Raw genomic sequence first — 22,222 nt, forward strand, 5'->3', positions numbered from 1 at the left:
GGGTTCTGAATGTAAATAATAAAAAATGGGGTTAGAGGCTAGTTGTTAAGTCTTCAATTAAAATTTTAAAATTAGGGGCTATGGTCTAATTTGCTTAATTTTGAAATTGATGGGGGTCTAAGAAATATTTAAACGGAAAATAATTGTGGATCGTAGCTTAATTTGTATAGTTTCAAAACTAAGAGGGGCCTGAAAAGCAATTTGACCCTAAAATTGGGAAGCCAAGGCTTAACATGTCTAGTTTCAAAACTAGGATAGACTTGAAAAATAATTAGGCCTAAAATATTTGGAAGGGCCAATACTTATCTGATTTAAAAATTAAGAGACAATTAGACCAACCATTTGGCTCCATCCCTCACTACAAAGGCCGAATAGCTATGTTACTCCTATTCATTTCATTTTCTCTTAATAACTCATGTCCAATACATATCTAACATGAAGGTGAATCTATGAAGGTTGAATAATTATGTTACTCCGACTCTTTTCATTTTTCTAAAATTCTTATGTCCAATGCATAAACAGATCCTCTACATATATGAACATAAAAAAAATTGAACATACTCGTATATGGTACATACTAACATGGATGAAAATACCTGCCAGGTCCCTCTATCATAGGAATTGGTTCAAATTAGTCCCTTTATTATTAAATGAACCAATTTAATCTCAATACTAATAAAAAATTAAATAAGTCTAATTTTGATAGAGTACTTTTAAAAATGACATGAAAATTGTTTTGAAAACATGAACTCTGTTAAACTGTAACTGACATTTTAACAGTAAATAATAACTCTATAAAAGGTGACTTTCTTTAATTCCTTTTACTAGTATAAAGACTACATCGATAAAGGGAGCTGTCACATGCTTTCATCTACTAACATGACACATCTGAGTCTTAGTAAAACAGATGGACGATGCATTTTTCCATCATTTGAGAAGAATTCATTCCACCATCGAAGTACATTGAGATGAAAAAAGATTGAAGAGAAAGTAACTCACAGTGGAGAGTAAATGCTCGAAACTTGGGTTTTCGCTTACGGCTATATTTGATAAGCCGAGTACCCTTTTTCAAAGCAATAATCGCCTTCAAACAAAGGGTGAGAAATTAAGAGAGCAACACGTGATAATAGATCAAAATCTCTAGAAATATAGATGAAATAAAGATAACGATAATGAAGTAATTTTATTCGAAATTTATAACTGAACATTGTACGTACCTTAAAAAAAATATTTCAAATATATGAAAAAACTTAAAAAAAACAATAGAAAATAACATTTCCATCTTAAATACATATCCGAAACTAACTCGCTTCCATATTTGAATAAATAGAATGTCAATATACAGGTTCCTAGATAGGATTCACATCAAATTCTTGCTCATTTCTAGGGAATTCGTCCCATTCTTTTTGTTTATACTATTGAATCCATCTACCATTACTCGTCATTCATATATATATTAAGTTAGTGTGAGATATACATATTTGTGTATTCGAAAAATCTTTCAAAGATCATATTTCCATATTCTCGTTCAGGCTAGGATTTAGATTAAAACAAACATAACAGAGAAAAACGAAGGGGAAAGAGACAATACTTGCTCAATGTCGCGTTCAAAATTGCCATGATGAACAAGATCTGCTATTCCATTTAAAAGAACTGAAAGGAAACCGCCGAAAACGAAGACGCTCAATCATCAGGTACTGAAATGGCGACTCCCCTGACCAACTTGTCTTCATAGATGCATGTGGCCTCTCTTCACAAACTCCAATCACCCAAAAACAAGAACACCCACTACTCTTTGATAATCGAATGACAAGAACCCAAAGTTCCAAACTCGAAAAACATGATCCCAAAGGCTTATTTATTTGAATTTGTTTGTTGTTGGATTTCGTGTGTTGATTGATTTGGTCTGCCGCAAATGCATTGGAGAAACGAGAAAAATAAAAAGTGAGGGAGATGAGGCGAAATGAGAGGAGAGTAAGCGGTGAAAATGTCGAGACATTTCCGCTCTTTCTTTTCACACTTCCATGTTTTCTTCCTTAACTAATTTAACCTCCTTTCAAAGTTCTCTTTTCCACTTGCAAGCACAAAATTATACCCTTAAATATTTAAATATAAATTATGAAATTAATTTGAATTATAATTTAATTTAAATATCATTTTATAATCTATAGCGTAAATATTAAAACATGTGATAAATTATGTATAATTTAAAACTTAATAAATGAGAGGGCGAAGTGTGAACCTAGTCGCTCAATTTTTATCGTGTTTCTATTTTAATAACTCAACTTTTGAATTTCATATTTTTCATCAAGTCGTTAGTTGTGTAATATCAATAGCAAAATTTTAATTTTTGAACAATTTTATTTATGAAATTAACTTATTATTTTATATTTTTATGACTAATATCTGTTTCCACCTTCGATTATCGTTTGTAATGTAACCGGTTCTAAAGCATTCTCTTTTATTCGTTATTTCTTCATCTTGATTTACTTTTTTTTTCTTGAAATCAATAAAACTCAAATTAAAGTTTCAACGTTATATTGGCTAGATTTGCAATTTCATCGTCTGAACATTGTGGAATTAATATATATTACCATTGTATTCATTCTCAATCTTCCTATTGTTCGAATTTAAAAGAAAATACTTTGAGGTCAATGAATCATAAAAAGTATGAAAATATGAGTTTGAAAGGAAAGTTTAATGGATTTTTTTTCTTCAAAAAACTTAAACAGTAGACATTTAACAATCAAGTAAAAAAAATCAAAAGTTGTGCGGTAAAATTGAATATTTTTAAAGTTAGATAACCAAAATAGAAACACAATTAAAGTTGAGCGCCTAAATGTGTAATTTACCCTAAAGTAAAAAAATTAAATTATGAAAACTTTATTTAATGTTCAAAAAATAATTCATATACTCAAAATAACGTTATGCATGTCAAAGTATACATACATTCTTCAAAGCAAAAAAAGAGAAGTAAAATAGTTTAATAAAAAATATTGATACAGGAACTGTTGGAATTGCACCAAGTACAAGGTATTATTAGCCTTTAACGATGGAAGAAAAAAAAAAAGGTCAAATAAAAAGAACAGAATGAGTAAATGACATGCCTGGAAGTGTTTGATCTCAGAGAATGGCGGGGTCTTTGTATCTTTTGAAAACGGCTTCAATATCTTCCATTACCTCCGAAGCCAAAGGTCGTGGAATTGTCAAAAAAGCATCGATATCTTCCTTGAGCTGGTTGACTGAGGTCGCGCCGATAATCGAACTCGTCATGAATGGCCGATCCCGTAAGAATCCGAGCGCGAGTTCAACCGGAGTTAATCCATGCTTTTTCGCCACTTCAATGTATTTTATCGTTGCTTCCTGAAGTTCCACAAAAATGTCAATCACTAAGCCAAGCATAGTAAGTGGAACAGGATAAAATGACTTCATACCCTGGCAATTGACTTGTTATATCTTTCCATATAGCTTCCTTCTCTGTATTTTGTTCTCCAAATGTCATCTGAACCAATTAAAATTAACATACACTCTAACAATAAGGAAAAAAACAACAAAGGTACCCTTTGGTTACTGATTCTTAATCAAACAATTCAAAACCGAAGAAGAAGAAAAAAATATATTTGAACAAAATTGAAAATACCCATTAACAAAAAAACAAAGTTCTTACGGTTCCCAAAGTGATTTCACTGATTTCAAGATCGGAGTCGCCGAGCTTCCTATACTGCAAGGCGTTCTTTTGGGCAACTTTGGCAGTGAAGGTTGATGACTTGAAAGGTCTCCTCTTGAGCCAAAACAGCGTTCTTTAGCATTGGATAATCGTTGTACTGCGTGGAGCGGAAAGGTAAGGATGGAACGCTGGTAATTTTGCAGTCGTTGCAGCAATGAAATGGATGGACCAAAGAGAATATGGAAGAACCGGCCATTTCCGATCAATGCCTGTAGCACCTCCTATCTCTTTCGGCTTTATCCAAACAATTCCTGAAACAGTTATACAACGCGTCGAGCCGGGTCGGGCTGTAGCCCGGTACAAAAATTTTGGAGTAAATTAAATTATATTCATTAAAATTTTGATGATGTATTATTTACATCGTTTTACTTTTAATTATAGTATTGAATTTCTCTATAATTAAAAGATCAAGTTATAAAATGAACTTTTAATTACACAGAGTTACTTTGTTAAGTTCCTTAATTATTAAAATTTATAAAATATTTACTCGATTATTTATATGTTCTAAATTCATCATTTTCTTTTAAAAAATTGACTATCGAAAACCTTGACATTAACTTGTTGATTAAGTTATGATAAAATGTATTTTAATGATGTCTACTAGCATCGTCATTGTTTTCAAACACTAACTTAAATGTTTTAAGCATTGACTCAATGACATAATGTAAATGGAGACCCAATACACAAAATACACCTTAAATTATTCTAGGATAAGATTTTATCATATCACAATCAACATATTAATGTCAAACTTAAAAGGTCGTCAATTTTCTAATGAAAAAAGACAAATTTAGAACATATAAATACTCGAGTGATCATTTTATAATTTTTAATAGTCAGAAGACTTAACAAAATAACATCTATGATCAAAAGATCATTTTATAACTTTTAATAGTCAGAGGACTTAATAAAGCAACACCCTCTAACTAAGATCATTTATATATTTTATCTTTAATTATATTATTGAATCGTTAAATTTTAATAACACGATAACATGAACATATTATTCTATTATTATTATTATGATATAAATAAAATAGTTAATTGAGTAATCATCACCTATCGAATTAACTAATTAAATACTCATATTTTTACCTATTTATATTATTAATTAAAGTAAGTTTATTTACACATTTTAAAAAATATAATTTAGTTTTTTTCTTTTTACATTTTATTATTATTTTATATTAAATAAATATTAAGTAAAATTATTTAAATTTGAATGCTAATTATTATTATTTTTTAAAATCGCCAGTATTGATTTTCAATCGATTCCATTCAAAAGTAACCTTCCAACCTACCAACTAAACTAATATGACCAGCGTCGCGGCGGCTAGTTGTGTATAGTATAATTAATTCAAATTTCCCATTTTCATATAAGCATTAGTGTTTTCAAGCGACTTTCTCGGGAAAAAAAAACTAAAAGAAAGTAGAAAGCCAATTAAGTGGGGAAGTGGTGTGAAAGAAATGGATTCAATAGAAGACTGGGATTTTCTGGATTTTCATTTCACCGATGAAAGTACTTCTCAGGATTTACTTTTTCACAATTACAGGTCTTTCTTAAAAAACAATTTAATAAAAGTTACGTTTCCTCCCATTAATTGTGATTTTTTTGTCTGATTTATGACTATACTTTTTGTTTCAGTAGCGGTAGAGAAATTGAATTCTCACCTGGAACTGTTGGGCATCAAGGAAACGAATTCGTCGATGGAGATTGCACTCGCAAGAGGTATTATTCTTTTCGGTTTATTTCTATTTTCTCTCTCTATTTTCTCGTTGTTTTCTGTGAATTTAATTGTTGGATAAAATTCAGATCCAAAATATATATATTTCTGGGCAGTGGCTGATTCGGATAGTTCCTAGAGCAATCAAAAAATGGAAAAAAAAATCTCCAAAATTTCGCGTTTTATTACTCTTATGTGGATAATTAACAAGCCTTAACCTAAAAATCGGGGTTTTTTCTTCCAATTTTTATTTTAGTTTTGTTCATATCATTCTTTATTTTGATGATGATATGTGTAATTTGATGGGTTATTTTAGGGGACGCAGTGAATCTTGCAGCAGGTCAGGTGCAAAGGCATGCCGCGAGAAATTGAGACGGGAGAGATTGAACGAAAGGCATATAACTCCCTTATTAGAGCGCTCAATTTTATAGTGATGTTAATTCAATTTTAACTCGATGTTACATCTGCAACTGCGATAGATGTAACATGTTAGAACTACATTAGTGACTGCAATTTAAATCCTCGATTTCTTCTTCTAAAGCAAAGCCAGTGGTTTGGTTATTGGCTGTAGTTTTCTTTTTACTTATTCTTTCCATTGTTAGAAATGATGATAACTTAAGGGTTGCTCAATAGTTTTAGGCTACATTTGCATCACACTGAAGAAGGTAAAAATATATAAAGTTAAAGGAACATATTGTGTTATACTCTCACAGGTTTCTGGATCTAAGCTCTATTTTGGAACCTGGGAGACCTTCCAGGACTGACAAATCGGCGATTCTTGATGATGCCATCCGAGTTCTGACCCAACTAAGAACTGAGGCTCAGGAGCTCAAAGAAACAAATGAAAAGCTACTGGAGGAAATAAAAAGTTTAAAGGTAAACTTTCAGATCATTTTGGATATGTAATCGAGTCCAATGTTCAGTAAATTAATTACTGGTCTCTTTTTCTGATTCTGCACCCTGTGCAGTGTTTATCACTGATATAAATTTTGGTTTATGATTACCGTTTGGGTCGATTTATTGTTTGATATACTGATTATGTGATCTTTATTATTTGTTCTTAACTTGCTTGCCGATATGTATAATTTTTACTGACGTGATACGCTAAAATGACTGGAAGAATAGGTCTGATTATTGGTTAGATTAGATGAAAGTTGGTTCATAATATTACTCATTGTTGGAACTCTGTTCTGGGGGATTTTAACTTTGAGATGATGTGCTTGGTTGTTGGTTCTAAAGGATGTATTTCCATTTTCTAGTTGGGAATATCGTCGACTCTTTTCTTTTCTTTTCGATGTCAATTTGGTCTAGTCATGTAGATGGAGTACATCGTTACGAGCTCGGTTCCTCTCACTGCAATATTGTTGAAACAGGTTGGTCTCTGTTTTAACAAATAAAACATGTATTGAACCAGTTGAGCTTTGAAAGCATGCATGATGAAACTCCACCATAATCACTGCTGACATGTAGATGACAATTGTTTATCGATGAACATTCAAATGATCCTTGCCTTTTAGATTGCATCATAAATTTGAGCATCTTCTTTTTCTTTTTCGTTTTACCCTTTTAACAGGCCAAGAAGAATGAACTCCGAGAAGATAAGCTTGTACTGAAGGCAAATAAAGAAAGGATAGAGCAGCAGCTGAAAACGATGACCGTTCCACCAACCGGGTATGTTCCTGCTCATCTAGCCCCATATCATCCCGGGACAAACAAGATGGCCATTTTTCCCAGTTACGGTTTGGTCCCGATGTGGCAATATTTACCTCCATCGGTACGAGATACATCTCAAGATCACGAGCTTAGGCCCCCTGCAGCATAGTATTGTTTTGCTTTGTTTTATTTCCGAGTATCCTCTGCGGTTGTGGCCGTGTTTGATCTGTAAATATTTACCTAGTTATTCTCGAGTAACGTAGGTTATGCTATTTTTCCGTTGGTTTGTATTATTTCATGAGATTATGGTGAAGAATTTATGATAGGACTAGAATCGCATAAAATGTAAAAAAAAAAAAACTATTTGTACAAATTGACCTTTTGAATAACGTCAAAGGTTCGAAACTCTGATGTCAAGGTATAATTATGCTTGCAGTCCTTGTACTCTTCACATATTTGTAAGTTTTAATTTGATTTATACAATATCTATATTATCATACCTTTTTCCACCAGTAAATTGAAGAACGTTTAATCAATTTTTTTTTTTTGAAGAACATTGAATGTTTAAATATGTTTGATCTCATATCCTCTTATATAATGTACAGATAAATTAAGCAAAAATATTAAGTTTAAATTGATGTATTAAAACAATGTTAAAGTCTGAAGAGCATTACAGTCTCATATTTAATTATATATATATAATACTATTAACTACATAAGAAAAATATATAAAAAATATCACATAATTCGATTTGATGATGATATTATCGGTCAAACTTCAATTACAAAAGTCATGGATCAAAAGTAAAGGACCAATTTTTAAATATACGAAGGTTACAAAGATTGGAACGTAATTAAATCAAATGCTAAACACTAATGACATCCTGATGGACCAGATCTAATTTCATGCCTTCATTTCCGTGTTCATCCCACGGCTCAATAAATATTTATAACTCCATTCTTTTATGTACTGATAATTGACCCCATCTTGACCTCGATCACCTAAAGCAAAACCCCGAATCTCCTTGACGGAACACGTTGCAGCAAAGAAGAGATAAGGAAACCCTGAGATTTTCCCTGTTAACACTTTTTTTTTTGGCTCGAAACCAAGCGAGGAGGACGAGGAAAGGAGGGGGAAATGGGTTTCACTTCATTTGTTGTACGAGTTTTGTTTGCTTCGATTTTCCTTCTATCAGCTTGGCAAATGTAATCATTCTTTCACTCTTCTTCTTCTTTTTTTAAATAATAATTAAATTTACTTATTGGGTTGTTTTTTTAATTATGTTTATTTGTTAGATTTGAAGTTTTTTTTTGTTACTGGTGCATTATTTTCCTTGGTTTGTAAGTCTGGTTAATGATGATTGCTCCAGGGTGAGCTTTGGGTTTGTAAGTCTTGGTTTTGATGTAATTTGCTGGATAGGACAATGCATTGTTTGCTTCTTATTTTTGGTTGAATTAACCTAAAATATGCAAGTTCAGAGCTGGATGGTTAGTTCTAATGAAAATGATTGTATTGTTTCAAGAACTTAATTGCTTTCGCTCTTCAAATGCCTCTCCAAAAGCTTGAAAGAATAATATATCTGTGTTGGACATGTACGTACACTTGCACTCGAGTCCGAGTAACATAGTTAAGTGCGGTGCCGGTGTTAGATTTTATGTGATGGGTTCTTCTTGTTGTCTAATCTGGTGGTCGCTTCAATGCCCCGAATGTGTTTACCGAAATTCTATAACAACCATTCTTGTTTGCAAGTTATTGCACCTATACGGGTAAGAGTTGGAAGACTGTCTAAAGAGCTCGATTAGCTGTACCCATTGAACATTAGTCACCTCTTGTAGTTACGGTGACATAATGGATATGTTGGCAGGTTCAATGAATTCGGGGTTGACGGCGGACCAGCAGCGGAGGAGTTGATACCAAAGCTCAATCTTGCCAAGAAACATATGTCTTTGCATCTCCATGTAGATTTGCCGGGTATCGAAGTAAGATGTTCACTTTCTCTCTCAATCACTTGTGATAAATTTCTTTCTTTTGTGGGATATAAAGTTCGGCTTAATATGATTTATGCTTCGGATGTCATTTTTTAACTCAGGTTAAACAATTAGTTTCAGCTGCTACGCTTTGAAAGGACTCGATGCCATTCTATTTGTGTTTGGCCATGGCTTTGGAGCCTTCCTCCTGGTTAGAATTCCTTCTCTTTCAGGCGATTATCTTGGTTACAATTGTTCTGTGGAGGAAGTTATAAGTTATTCACGTAGTTTAATCGCTTCTTCCATTTTGGTAGCTCGTGTATTTGCTGGTTAGCACTCCTCTACAACTATGGCCCCTAAGAGCCCCGATACTCGGTTCTGCTCGGTGATTTTGTGCAGGTATTTACATAGGCATCTTTAAATTGTTCCACGCACATTACAAGTGTAAACTTAATTGATTCTTTCGTTAATGGCAGTGTTGCACAATGCGGAGCATTACTCTTCTTCTGGAGGATGAAGAACTCATAACGAGGAGGCAGCTGAGGAAGAAAGTCCCGAGGTCGAAAACTGCTAGAATATATCAAAGTAGCAGCCGTGAAAACAGTTGCCTCTGTTTACTCGGTTTCATTCATCATTCTAGTTTCGGCTGTTTCCAAATCATAGAACACTAGTGCAGGGTACTTAAACCTGTTAATTGGATAAATCGAATAGATTCGGATCAAATCAACTCGTGTTTTGAAATTTTAAAGGGATTTTGAATGAATTGCATCATTTCAGATGCACATGCTCATAGTTAAGCTGCCAACTTAAACCCGGTTTGTTGTTATCTTTGAAGCATTTGACGAAGAGATTAATGAAAAATATTTTTGTGTTTAATTTAATGACAAGAATTGTTGTTTTCCCACAATTTATTATTGATATAAACTTATTGCACAACACAGTAGTTTAACAACTTTCTATTTATTCAAAGCTAAAACCCAAATCAAACAATATAATCATACCTTAGAGATTCTTTGTTTTTTCTTTCAATCAGAGCTTTGGAGTGGCGATTGTTTTGAGGCCTAATCCCACAATAGCAGAAAGCTGGGGGAACAATCCTTTCCTTATCTCGGCGTAAACCTCGCCGTCCCACTTCCTCTTAGCCAATTCCTCCGTCATACGCATGCTTGCCGCCCTCACTTCAGTCTCACCGTCGTACGCCGCCTGCACCACCCTCTCTTCACCGCCTCGTACGCCTTCATCTTCACCCCCCGCAGAAAAAAATCGCGGCGAGCCGAGGCGTCGCCGATCTTCTCTCTAAACAACGCGTTGAAGTAATCGGGCATTGTTAACCCTATGTCCACCTCGGGCATGTAAAGCACCCCTCGGTCCCGCCTCATGATGATGTAATCGTGGCACAACGCGAGGACGAATCCAGCGGCGGAGGCGTGGCAGGTCAAGGAGGCGATGGTCGGCATCGGGAGGCTGAGAAGAGCGGCGACGACGGGCTTGAACGATTCCACCATGTGCAGTAGCCGTTCCGAAGCGCCTTGTTTGGATCCGGCGGCTTGAGCCCAGTCGAGGTCGAAGCCATTGGAGAAGAATTTGCCTTGGCCTTAAGTGATGAGAGCCGAGCCAAGAGTGGCTTGAGCCTTGGCCTGGTAGAGAAGGGACAGAAGGTCGCCGATGAGATTCGGGTTAATCCGGTGCTGACCATCACCGGTCAACTTTAAAATGAAGAGGTTGCCCTTTTCTCTAAGGTACACATTGAGATTCTACTTTTTCTACGCTATTGCTAAAAGCATTGGAAACTACGCCGGGTTTACCTTTAGACAATATAATATATATTAGGGTAAACTATCTAAATGGTCATTTTTGTTTTATAAGTGTTTACTTTTGTCATCGAGTTTTAGAAAACAATATTTTAATCATTTATGTTGAAATGACCATCTAGCTCAGTTGGTAGAGCACAAGGTTCTTAACCTTGAGGTCGTGGGATCGAGTCCCACGGAAGGCATTTCATAATTCGGAGGTCTCTTACGGAAGCTGCTCTCAACTTGGTGTTGGGGATAGCCTATTATCTTACCTCCCCCTTACCCCATACATATGGGAAAAAAGGACAACAATTTATTTATGTTATTGATTTATAAGGATTTGATCATTCACTTTATCGATTTATAAGGTTTCGATCATTCAATTTATCAATTTGTAACATTTTGAGATGTTAAATACCATTAATTTTATAACGTGACACGCTAATAAAGATTAATTTTTAACTTGACTTCTGATCTTGCATAAAACACTTATTTATCTTTTAAATTTTAGATAAAATACTAATTTAACTCTTGAACTTTAAATAAAATATTAATTTAACTCATGAATAATATCAAAGTCTCTCATTATTGTACAGTGGTTACTGTTTCCGACAACCCATAAAATTTTAAGTTCATTTTAACCTCCTAAATGTGAATTCAATGTTCGTTTCAAGAAAAATACCCTAAACTTCAAGAATGCTAGAAATTTAAATGAATACCATGATTCTAATTATAAATCAATCATATGTTTCCTTATTGATTTAATCTCCTTAATCAACTATTCAATTGGTTTTGAATGAACGGAGTTTTCACTTGAAATTATGCCACCATTCTCACAACAAATTTGATAATTTCGTCCTAAGAATGTTAGTACCTCAGATGCTTTATGAAGTTCTAAAAATTTTCTGCAATGAAATTACCTATTTTCGTTTATACTATAATTCTTTCCTATATTGCTTGCTTTTAGCTGAAAAAAATTTAGATGTTGCTTGTAGTGACAAGGCATAAGTAATACATATACTGAAATTTGTCTAAGGGGTTGTTTGTTTACTTCAGAATGATTAAGCGCTGAATGATTCAAATACTGAATAATTCAGAAGTTCTGTATGAATTAACTCTGAATGTGACATATTGTTTGATAATGGCTCTGAATGATTTAGAATGTATTTTGATGTTGAATCATTCAACACTATTTTGTTGAATCAATCAACACTGAATCATTCAGAGGTGAGAAATAAATACGCTGAATGATGAACAATTCAGTATTCAACGCTGAATGACTGAATGATTCCATTTAAAGCCAAACAAACAACCCCTAAATCTATTTGACTTTGACTAACTTTACATTGAAACAATAACACATTCTGAAATTAATATTAACACAAATGTAAAGGCAACAATAGCATATTCTCCTAGTCCAATGTATAGCACATGGCCACAACTCAAATTTAAAGACCATAATAGCATATTCTCCTGGTCCAATGTATGGCACATGGCCACAAATAATTGCAGGCAGACAAAAAGAATCCGAGTTTTCAATGACTTCAACTAGTTGCCTCGTTGACTCGATTAACGGACGCTTAAAACATATTGTTCCACTCTCACCGCTACAACAGAATCCATCTCCTCTTCTTCCCTTTTGCTTGCTCATCATTTCTATCTTCAGTGTCTTTCTGTAACCCCATCTTGGCTTTCATTGGAGAAGTTGCTCTTTCTAAGCTCGTGGATATGTATATGTTGCTTGGCAAGTCCACCGATGCTGCACTCAACTTTGTGGCTGATAACAAGCAACTGTACGAGCTAGGGTTTCAAATATCAGACTTTTGCGGTAGTATCGCCGTCCGAAACTGATATTGATGATTTTAGCGGGGGGTAACGGATTAACATCAATAACGGTCTATCACGCTCGCAATTTTACGGGTATCGATGGGAAGCCCCAATAACGGGATGCTATAAGCGTTATTCCACCGTTATTGCAAAATAAAACAAAATCAATCAAAAAGGCCAGAAATTTCTACGGTTGAAAGAAACTAGATCTAGGTTTAGAAATTAGAAGAAAAAAAATTTGTGTTCTTCTCTTCCCATGACGGCCTGAAATGTCTACGATTGAAAGAGGAAGAAAAAAAGTAAAAGGAAGAGAGGTGTTATACCCAGGGAAACGAAACAATACCAGGAGGAATCTTCGTGCTCATCTGATTGGAACTTGCAGGAAATGAAAGCAGGGAAGTTTAGTTCTGGGTTGGTGAGTGAATGTGAAACATTGAAAACGTTTGGTTTGTGAAACCATAAGGAAAGTTTGATGAGAATAGGAATATGAAAGCTGGGACGCTATTTTTGAAGGCCACAGCTGCCCCACTCCCACCCCATTTTTTTAAAATAAATTTTATAATATGCTAATTATAATTTTTTTGTCACTGTTATTTTCTCATTTTAATATCTCTCACCTTTTTTAAATTTTATAATTTAATTCTTAATTTAGATCGTAAAGTTTAATTTTCATTTAATTTAATCATATTTTGAGTAATCAAAATTTCTAATATTTAAATTTTACATTTTTATTTTAATTATATTTGATTTAACCATTTTATGTTCTTTAAATATATGTCACTTTCGCTTAAAAAACATTCTTAAAATAATTAAAAACGATTCTTTATAGTCATAATTATTTTTATTATGTTTTAAGATAATTTGTGCGAAATTTAAAAAAATTCACGACTACGACACCCGCAGTGACCGCGATGACATCCGTAATATCCGCAACCGCGATAAACGCGATACGACCGAAAACGTGACCTCTAACGCTATTTAAATCCCTATCGAGCAGCTCAAGGAGTGGAAATACATACTGCCCGATATCAAAGCAGTGCTGAACCACGCAGAGGAGAAGCAGATCAAGGACGAGGGTGTGAAAAGCTGGTTGGATGATCTCCAAGACTTGACTTACGATGCAGATGACATCTTGGACGAGTTTACCTATGAACAGTTACGTCTCAAGCTCCAAAAAACTCAGGCTCAGGCCACCACTAGTAAGGTACGGAAACTCCTTCCTACCTGCTGTACCGGTATTGATTTCACTCCATCCTCATTTCTACTTAAAAATGCCATGATTCCCAAGATGAAAGAGATCACTGCTAGACTCAACAGTCTAGCTACACGAAGAAGTAGTTTAGTGTTGAGTGAGATCTTGCCTCAAGCTGCAAGCTCCCAGCAAAAGAAACCGACTGCAACCTACTTCTGTGGTGGATGGAACTGTGGAGTATGTTGGTAGAGACAACGAGAAGCAAGAAATGATTGATTTGCTCAAAGCTAATAACTCCGATGGAGTTTGCGTCCTTTCCATCGTTGGCATGGGAGGGATGGGTAAAACAACATGCACTTGTTCAGCTTGTTTACAATGATGCCAGCGTAGATAAGTCTTTTGATCACAAGGCTTGGGTATGTGTTTCCGATGACTTTGATGCTGTTAAAATAACCATAACCATTTTACAATCCATAGATTTTTCCTCACCTGATGTGAATGACTTGAATTTACTTCAAGTCAAGTTGGAGAAGTTATCTAGAAAAAGGATCTTACTTGTTTAAGATGACTTTTGGAATGAGTGTTTCGATGATTGACCATTTTACGGTCTCCCTTCGGAGCAATGACCAAGATTATTGTAACTACTCGTCTTCAAAATGTTTCATCTGTTGTAGATCCAATGAACACTTTTCACTTGGATAAACTATCACAAGAGGATTGTTTGTCCATATTTACTCGGCATGCATTAAGAGCAAGAAATTTCGATGGACAACTCCAATTTAAACAAGTTGGAGAGAACATTGTGAAAAGGTGCAACGGCTTACTTTTAGCAGCAAAAGCCATTGGAAGCTTCTTACGTACAACCAAGAATCTTGATGAATGGGAAAGAATATATGAGAGCAAGACATGGGACTTACCAGAAAATCAAAGCAGCATAATTCCTGCACTACGATTAAGCTACCATCATCTTCCTTCTCATTTGAAACGCTCCTTTGCACACTGCTCCATATTTCCAAAAGATTATGAATTCGAAGAAGAGGAGATAATCTTATTATGGAGTGCATAAGGTTTCTTGCAACAAAAAGCTGAACATCACATTAAAGATCTTGGAAAGCAATATTTTCAAGATCTAGTGTCAAGGGCATTTTTTCAGATAAATCTCGATTTGTCATGAATGACCTTATAAACGATTTGGCTAAGTTAGTTGCAGGAGATGTATGCTTCAGGCTGGAGGACAATAAGAAACAGATGTTTTCACATCGTTCTTGTCATTCATCTTATATTGTCAGCCAACATGGCACAGTGAAGATGTTTGAAGCATTTGATCAAGCCAACTCTTTGCGTACTTTTCTCCCGTTAAAGCAGCATCCTTGGCATTTTTATCTGACTAATACTGTCTTGTTTGAATTGTTGCCGAAACTTAGCTACTTAAGGGTGCTTTCTTTGTGTGAATATTGGATCACTGAGTTGCCTGAATTTTTCAATTTAAACATCTACGCTACTTGAATCTTTCCCATACTAAAATCAAATGTTTACATGATTCTTTATGTACTCTTTACCATTTGGAAACTTTATTATTAGAAGGGTGTTTCAAGCTTCAAAAATTACCATCGAAGATGGAAAATCTTGTTAATTTGCATTATCTTGATATTAGAGGTCCGGACTTGATAGAAAGGATGCCTTTAGGAATTGGCAATCTAACCAATCTTCAAAGGTTATCTGATTTTGTTATAGGTGAAGGCGATGGACATCGTATTGAAGAATTGAAGAATTTGTCAAACCTCAAGGTGATTTTTGTCTTTGGTGGTTAGAAAATGTTAATGGTCAAGATGCAAGGGAAGCCAGGTTAAATGAGAAATCGTGGATCAATAAGTTGGTACTCAATGGAGTAGAGACTTTGAGAAACCTACAAGGAAGAAAGAAGTTGAAGAACGAGTGTTGGACTCTCTTCATCCTCCGAAAAAGCTTGAGCAACTAACCATTTTGAATTTTGGTGGTGCAAAATTCTCCACGTGGATAGCAGATGATTCATTGAGGAACTTGTCATCTTTGAAGCTACTTGGTTGTAAAAATTGCAAATCTCTACCATCGATTGGAAGGCTTTCATCGTTAAAAGATCTTTCGATTGGTGGTTTGGATGAGGTGTTCAAGATTGGTATTGAGTTGTTTGGAGAAAATCAATCAATTGCATTTGGATCTTTAGAGACTTCGTCTTTTAAGTCTACCAACCTGGGAAGAGTGGGACGCTTGTGAAGGTGATGAGCAAGTTTCCAAGTTTCCCAGCCTTTGTAAGCTTTCTATAAAAAAATGTCCTCAATTGTTGGGAAGGTTACCAACCCGTCTTCAATCCTTGCAGACACTTGAAATCGAAGAGTGCAGGAGATTGGTAGTTTCAATTTCGAGTTTTCCATCACTGCGTGAATTAAGCGTGGAAGGGTGTGAAGAGTTTGGTGGATGAATACTCATCTTCACCTGTGGAGGAGGTTACCTCTTTGCAAAGTGCGACTCTTTCAAGCATTTCAAAGTCTAGTATTCCAGCAGAGAGGAGAACGTTGAGGTTTGCAAACTCCACAGATTTTGGAACTAATGATTCCAATTTGTACCAAAAGTGGTGCATGTTTTCACATTCCTTACAAGAATGGAACTAGGAAGATGTCAAAGCTTGGTTTCTTTTACAGAGAGTACCTTCCCCCCTGCACTAAAAGAACTGAGGATTTGGAGTTGTGATAATTTGCAATATCTGTTTGATCAGAGTATGAGTAGTAGTAACACTTGTCTTCTTGAGCACTTGAAAATTACTGGCTGCCAGTCTCCAATATGGTTATCATCAAGGGGTGATATATGCAATCGGCTTCAACATCTCCAAATTTGGCTATGCCCAAAGTTGTGAAGCTTATTTTTAAATTCCAAGTTACTCGTGATGCTTAAAAGGCTATATATTTTGGTGTGTCCAGAGTTGGAATGCGTGGCACAAGACTTATATGAAATCATTGATCTCGAAATTTTTAAAGTGGCGGATTCTAAAAATATTAAATCTTTACCGCGAGGATTAGACAAGCTCAACCATCTCCTGGAGATTTATCTGCATAATTGTTTAAATCTGGTGGTTTGTTTCGACGAAATTGGGTTCCCCACTGCAAATCTCAAAGTTTTCGAGATTGAGCATTGTGAAAATTTTGGAACCATTCCAAAGTGCATCAACAATTTCACCTCCCTTCAAGAATTAAAGGTGTGGAACTGTGGGGCTGACATATCCTTTCCAGAAGAGGGTTTCCCTACCAACCTCGCATCACTTGGAATCTCAGGTGCACCCAAAATTTATAGCTCACTTGTTGAATGGGGATTGCATAGACTTACCTCTCTTCAGCAACTCGAAATCAGCGGTGAAGAATGCTCAAATGTTGCGTCCTTTCCAGAAGAAGGGATAGGAATGGCGCTGCCTCCTCCTCTCATATCTATAACCATTAGAAATTTCAAGAATCTGGAATTCATGTGTTCCAAGGGCTTTCAACACCTCACCTCTCTTGATGAATTGTATATCAGCGACTGTCCCAAGCTCACATCTCTTCCGGCAAAAGACATGCTTCTCTCGCTTGGAAGGATATTTGTTAACAGATGTCCATTGCTAAAAGAAGAGTGTACGAGACTTAAAGAACGGGAATGGTCCAAGATTTCCCATATACCTTTTGCTCTAATTGATGGTAAAGTTCTGACCCCGAGGGAAGTAGATTGAAAGTAAAGTTGAAAAATTCGGTTTTGATTCGTCCACACTCAAACTACAGGTATTGATAGATTCAGTATTGTTTTTTCCATTTTGAGATTGAAAAAATGAGGCTGACCTGCTATTTATTGTGGCCAGGTATTTCCCAGAATGTGTTCAAGTGTATAGCTGAAGATGATTTAGAATCTTTTCTTTGAGTTTGTAACCAAAGATGGCAAGTCAAACTATAGGGAGGATGCTGCTGGTCTTTGCAGAGAGTTGATTCAAAGATAAAAAGAAAGAGATTTCTTTTCAAAAACGTGTATAATTGAATAGGAAACACTTGTTTATCTCGGCTTCTTCAAGAGGTATTTGTTGATGTGAGCTTGTCCATTATATCGTGAATTTGTGTTGTTTTGATTAGTAAAATATGGATGGAACTCTACAAAGTATAAACTAGAGCAAGTAGCAAGTACGTTACTACAATGATACATTGATTAATCATTAATCTTCCTAGCCACGAGGATAAGATAATTTTTCTTGTGTGTGGTGATCCCAGGTAAGACATCAAAGTCTATGTCTTCTTCGTTCATTCCTGTTGGCATTTCCCAATCAAACTTGTAAAGAAGATTAGCAAGTGCAAGCTCCACAGTTGCAATTCCCATTTGCATTCCAGGACAAATCCTTCTACCTGCACCAAATGGTATGAGCTCAAAGTGTTGTCCTTTGTAGTCGATAGGGCTGTCAATGAATCTTTCAGGACAAAACTCTTCTGAGTTTTCCCAAACTTGAGGGTCTCTTCCTATTGCCCATGCATTCACAAACACTAAGCATTTGGCAGGTACTTCATGCCCACCCATGTTGCACTTTCTTAGTGTTTCTCGTGCCACTAACAATGGAGCTACTGGTTGCAATCTGAACGTTTCTTTTATCACAGCTTTTAGGTAAGCGAAACTTTGAATATCATCTTCTTTTAGAAAGCCTTTTTTTCCAATCAAATTCCTCACTTGCACTTGAGTACTCTTCAAACACTTTGGATTTTTCATCAGAAAGCTCATAACCCATATCACAGCGGCCGCTGATGTGTCTGTTCCAGCGATGAACACAATCTACTGCAGAAATAAAGAAAAAAAATAAGGTTATATACGAATAAATTGTGGAGATAAAATTGATTAATGATAAAAATTATTAAGTGGAGATGTGATGTTATTACCATAAGAATAGCTTTTATGTGATCTATGGTGAGATCAAATGGAAAATCGGTATCCTTGGAAATTTGTAGTAACACATCGATTATATCTTTTTGCTCTTGTTTGAGTCTGTTTGGGTCAAGATGATCATCAATGAGTTCCCGATAGAAGATATCGAGTTCTTTGAAAGTCTTCTCATGCGATTGTGAAACCCTGTGAATCTATCCACCCAACCCATGAAAGGAAAATAGTCAGAGAAGCTAAAGCTTGATAACATGGCTTGACTTTCGTTAAGCAACCCATGGAACCTGCTTCTTTCAGCTCCTCCTTCGGCATACCGTTTGCCGAAGGCCACTCTACAAATGATTGTACTGGAAAGGCACATCATTGCCTCACTCAAGTTGACAGGCTTAGAATCAACAGACAATTGGCATACTTTTTCCATCAGGCGCGCAACTTCTTCTTCTCGGATGGGTCGATATTGATGCACTCTGCTAAAGAGATGCACAACACAGTTTTCTGATCTCCTTCCAGTAATCATCATACGGTGAAAAGGCCACGTCTAAGCGATTGTAAGATAATCTACGGGTACCACGTTGATCAGGCCTACTGCAAAAGTCGACGTCATGGGTTTTCATAACCTCTTTAGCCAATTTTACAGAAGAAACTACAACAGTGGGCTTGCAACCGAATCGCAAGTACAGGAGAGGGCCATATTTTTTAGAGAGTTTCCAAACAAAAATATGAGGGGATGAGTTATCGAACAACTGCATGTGCAAGTGACCGATCATAGGAAGACCAGGTGGTGTAGGGGGAAGATTGCTATTGCTGCCATGTTTTAAGAGAACGAAAAGGAAAAAAAAGGAGGGGTAGAAGAACGATGAGAAAGAGTAGTATCTCCATTCTAATATTCTACTTTGTGTGTGTTGAAAGTAAAGAGGAATCCTCCCCAATATATAAAGTAATATCTATCGTAAATCTTGCGGTGCTCACTGTGGTAATTAAGATATTTTCATGAAGAAAACTATGGAGGAGTGAGGGACCATATTTCTAGATAACTTTTTCTTCTGATAAGGTCAACAATGATGCGGCCATTGGATTTATATCTAGGAAGAATGATATTTGCTGGCTCTATTCCACTGGATTTGTACCAAGCAAATAATGATTTACTAGATTTTTTTTGGACTAAAATGATTTGCTATATATATATTTACTGAAATGATTTGCTAGATTTAAATTGACAATTTTTTTAGTTATTTATTTTTGTCACTTGTATAGAATTTAATATAAAATTTAAGTTTTAATAAATAATTAAATTACTATAATTATAAACTCTAATTATTGTATTTATGTGTTTTTAAATTTACTGAAATGATTATTTTTACGAACCAAACAATCTCAGTAATAAAAGAATGATCCTTAGTTCGGTATCTCTAATCCCCCATATGGTAGATTTGCTTGTACTTATGGTTGATGGCTTAGAACTTCTCTTTTAATTAAAAATAATAATATCATAAAATTAAAAATCTAAATTGCATTAAATTAAACAAGAGATCAAATATTAAATTTTAATATATTATAGGGATTAAAATAATAATTTTATCTTTTCTGGTTTTGTTCACTAAAAACAATTGAGGGATCAAAGGCCCAACACTATATTCCCATCTCATTTTTTGTAACCCACGTTAGCTAAAAAAAACCACTCCCCATTATTCTTTGGGCTTTTATATAGCATTTATGTTCATTTTGCGGAATAATCTCTCTTAATAATTTATTTATCAGATTAGATTTTTATCACGTATTTTTCATGAAATAAGTTATCCCAAAAGATTAAAAAAAATCAATATAATTTCAATTAAAATTAATTTATCCTTTAATGACTGCATTTCCTCATCAACCAAATTTCTTTAAATAACCAATACTCCAATGACTACGAGGAATTATTTGTTTAACAAATTTAAGTAGTTTAGCTAAGTGTTTGGTGAAGACTTTATTTAAAATCATTCTCTGCCCCCATGCTAGTAGGTCCATATGATAATTTAATAAGTTAAGATATATATTTACAATTTTATATTTGATTCACGATAAAAATTTATGTATCGTCAATAAAATATATAAAAAATTAAATTAATGTTATTTTTAACAACATATTATCATATTGACTAATAACATATAAAATTATACGAATAGAATCGAATATGACTGTTATGGTAAATGATCACGTGTGACAGCCTTAATATACGACTAAAAAAAGCACTACCAGTTTTGTTATTATTTAAATAACAAAATCGGTAAAAAAATATCGGAAAAATTATTATTTCTACTGGTTTTGTTATTTTTTTCTACCGGTTTTGTTATTGTTGGGCACTTTACCGAAAATGTTAAAATGCATTGATGTTTTATGTAGAAATAATAATGTTCTAGGTAATTTTTTACCGATTTTGTTATTTAAATAATAACAAAACCGATAACACATTTTTTTAACTGTGTATTAAAGGTGTCGCACTGTAGAACTTCCCGACTGCTATATATGATAGGGCTATGTATATTATGAGTGGTGCGTAGTGTGTGTAAAGTATATGAGTGGTGTTGTGTTGTGTCCTGACCTAATGCCATGTTTGGAAAGAGTTTGGGTCTCTGAGTTCTCTGTAATGCTTTAAACTCACAAAGCCTTTTATTCCCTTTCAAGGAAAACCCATCATACCATTCGTCGCCCCCCTGACATTGTCGGGAACATGCAAACTATCAGATTTCGGGAAAAAGGCATCCAATAACTCACAAACCCTAATTACATACAACATCAACCCGAATATTAGTATCGTATTTCATATCTATTATAAATATAAGATCTCGATATCTTCATAAACGAACTAACATGAATTAATTCAATCGATTGAGTATGCATTAACATCGGTTCTCAATGAGATCAATGACATGCTTGATACTCGAGATCATACAATCATATCGTATCAGAAGTTAACAAATAAAGAATTCGTATTTTTTTTAGTTGTGTGTGAATGATGGGGATTGCTCTATTTTATTTTATTTGTGTAGAATCCTCCATTCACTCACTTCCTCATATTATTATGTAACTTCTCTTTTCATTTACTGATTTCATCACTTTTGTACTCACTGTCCCATGGGGTACCAAAAGCTTGCAAGTTTTGTCTGAGGGAAATCTTTCTTTGGTTTTTTCTAAGATATTTTGTGGAAGAGGAATCATTGTGATTATATTCAAAGCCCTTTTGGAGCTGACGTTTCAATTTCATTATCAATTCTTTCACCAACAAATTTACATGCATTGAATAATTTTCATCATTCAATAAGTACATGAAAATAATATAATATTATATGTTTACATATAATTAACGTGCTTAATATAATATTATTCACATTTAGGGTTTTGATACAAATGTATGAAAATTATATATGTATGTCCTAACGGTTT

The 22,222-nt window shown here is 34.7% G+C and overlaps 4 protein-coding genes and 2 pseudogenes across 4 annotated transcripts; 3 read left to right on the forward strand and 3 right to left on the reverse strand.

Annotated features, from left to right (window-relative positions):
* Positions 1–3,073: 3,073 nt before the first annotated feature.
* LOC120128040 (protein tas-like) lies at positions 3,074–13,021 on the reverse strand. The gene is made up of 3 exons (XM_039145816.1): positions 13,016–13,021; positions 3,435–3,468; positions 3,074–3,363 (listed from the first exon to the last, which is right to left on the reverse strand). Exons 2-3 carry the CDS (start codon positions 3,462–3,464, stop codon positions 3,124–3,126), a joined length of 270 nt encoding a protein of 89 aa, XP_039001747.1. The 5' UTR covers positions 3,465–3,468; positions 13,016–13,021; the 3' UTR covers positions 3,074–3,123.
* LOC120128034 (transcription factor bHLH104-like) lies at positions 5,082–7,427 on the forward strand. Its single transcript, XM_039145811.1, has 5 exons — positions 5,082–5,280; positions 5,373–5,456; positions 5,768–5,845; positions 6,165–6,327; positions 7,025–7,427. The coding sequence occupies exons 1-5, from the start codon at positions 5,195–5,197 to the stop codon at positions 7,271–7,273; spliced, it is 660 nt and encodes a 219-aa protein (XP_039001742.1). The 5' UTR covers positions 5,082–5,194; the 3' UTR covers positions 7,274–7,427.
* On the reverse strand, positions 10,048–10,819 carry LOC120128032 (annotated as a pseudogene).
* Positions 13,022–13,077: 56 nt separating the features above from the next.
* Positions 13,078–14,133, forward strand: LOC120128104 (putative disease resistance protein RGA3). Its single transcript, XM_039145883.1, has 2 exons — positions 13,078–13,107; positions 13,690–14,133. The coding sequence occupies exons 1-2, from the start codon at positions 13,078–13,080 to the stop codon at positions 14,131–14,133; spliced, it is 474 nt and encodes a 157-aa protein (XP_039001814.1).
* Positions 14,134–16,522: 2,389 nt separating this feature from the next.
* Positions 16,523–17,617, forward strand: LOC120128105 (putative disease resistance protein RGA3). Its single transcript, XM_039145884.1, has 2 exons — positions 16,523–16,718; positions 16,839–17,617. The coding sequence occupies exons 1-2, from the start codon at positions 16,523–16,525 to the stop codon at positions 17,615–17,617; spliced, it is 975 nt and encodes a 324-aa protein (XP_039001815.1).
* Positions 17,618–18,068: 451 nt separating this feature from the next.
* Positions 18,069–19,692, reverse strand: LOC120128026 (annotated as a pseudogene).
* Positions 19,693–22,222: the final 2,530 nt, after the last annotated feature.

The sequence above is a fragment of the Hibiscus syriacus genome, unplaced genomic scaffold, assembly GCF_006381635.1.
Source record: "Hibiscus syriacus cultivar Baekdansim isolate YM2019G1 unplaced genomic scaffold, ASM638163v2 tig00110474_pilon, whole genome shotgun sequence".
NCBI lineage: Eukaryota > Viridiplantae > Streptophyta > Magnoliopsida > Malvales > Malvaceae > Hibiscus > Hibiscus syriacus.